The sequence below is a fragment of the Nicotiana tabacum genome, chromosome 5, assembly GCF_000715075.1.
Source record: "Nicotiana tabacum cultivar K326 chromosome 5, ASM71507v2, whole genome shotgun sequence".
In the NCBI taxonomy this organism is placed as follows: domain Eukaryota; kingdom Viridiplantae; phylum Streptophyta; class Magnoliopsida; order Solanales; family Solanaceae; genus Nicotiana; species Nicotiana tabacum.
The window spans coordinates 74,989,787-74,991,215 of NC_134084.1; the positions used below are offsets into that span (position 1 = coordinate 74,989,787).

Here is a 1,429-nt window from a genome sequence, read left to right on the forward strand (position 1 = left end):
ATGACTTCACTAGGAACAAGTAAGGGTTCTCCATCTTGATCTTCCTCAGCATTCTTCTCAAATGATGGATGAGATTCATCAAAAATAACATGGACGCTTTCTTCAACACATTGAGTTCTCTTATTATATATCTTGTAAGCCTTACTTTGAGAAGAGTAGCCAAGAAATATCCCTTCGTCACTTTTGGCATGACCTTACCAAGCTGATCTTTTCCATTGTTGAGAACATAACATTTGCATCCAAATGTTCTTAGGTAAGTCAACTTTGGTTTTCTTCCATTCAACAATTCATATAGGGTTTTGTTCAGACTTGAGATGATCATGCACCTGTTCACTAAGTAGCAAGCAGTGTTGACAGCTTCAGCCCAAAAGTTCTTTGCAAGTCCACTATCAATCAGCATTGTTCTTGCCATTTCTTCCCGAATTCTATTCTTTCTTTCTACTACTCCATTTTGCCGTGGAGTTCTGGGAGCTGAGAAGTTGTGAGAGATGCCATTTTCATTACAGAAATCATCAAATTTGACATTGTCAAATTCTGTCCCATGATCTGATCTAATGTACACAACTCTAGACTCTATCTTCACCTAGATTTTTTTCACAAAGGCCACAAATACTTCAACCGTTTCATCTTTTGTTTTGAGAAACAGAGTCCATGTGAATCTGGAATAGTCATCCATGATCACGAAAATGTATCTCTTTCATCCTCTACTTTGCACCCTCATAGGTCCACACAGATCCATATGCAAGAGCTCAAGCAGTTTTAAGGTGCTCGCATATCTTTTTGACTTAAAGGAGGACTTTACATGTTTTTCTCTGGCACATGCATCGCAGACCTTTTGAGTTTTGAATTGTGACATAGGCAAACCATGGACCAAGTCCTTCTGAATTAGTTTGTTCAGAAGGGAGAAGCTTGAATGGCCCAGTCTTCTGTGCCATAGTTCAGCATCATCGTCAACAACCTTCAGACAACTAAGATCACCACTCTGTAAGGATTTGAAATCAACAACATAGATGTTCTTGTATCTTTTGGCCACCAGGACTATTTCACCAGCCACAAGGTCAGTGATTGTACATATTTTGGACAAGAACTCCATTTTGTTTCCCTTATCACAAATTTGTGAGACGCTCAGGAGACTGTACTTAAGTCCATTGACATAGTACACATTTTCAATAGAGTGAGTGAGTGACTTCCCAACTTTTTCAACTCCAAGAATGTACCCCTTTTTGCCATTGCCAAAGGATACACTCCCTCCTTGCGGGGCTTTTAGTGAAAGAAAGTTTGTGGTGTTCCCAGTTATGTGTTTCGAACATCCACTATCTATGAACCATTGTTGACCACTTCCCTTCACTGTTCCCTACACAAGAAATTAGGAGTTAGTTTTAGTAACCCAAACAAGTTTGGGTCCCTTGTAGTAACCAAGATGATGAAT

General features: G+C 39.4%; 1 protein-coding gene across 1 annotated transcript; it reads right to left on the reverse strand.

Annotated features, from left to right (window-relative positions):
- Positions 1–697: 697 nt before the first annotated feature.
- On the reverse strand, positions 698–1,093 carry LOC107792748 (putative mitochondrial protein AtMg00300). The gene has a single exon (XM_016614978.1). It carries the CDS (start codon positions 1,091–1,093, stop codon positions 698–700), a length of 396 nt encoding a protein of 131 aa, XP_016470464.1.
- Between the last annotated feature and the right edge of the window lie 336 nt (positions 1,094–1,429).

Excerpts from the sequence above, each read along its gene's own strand:
- LOC107792748 (XM_016614978.1), bottom strand. The coding sequence starts at position 1,093 with ATGGAGTTCTTGTCCAAAATATGTACAATCACTGACCTTGTGGCTGGT.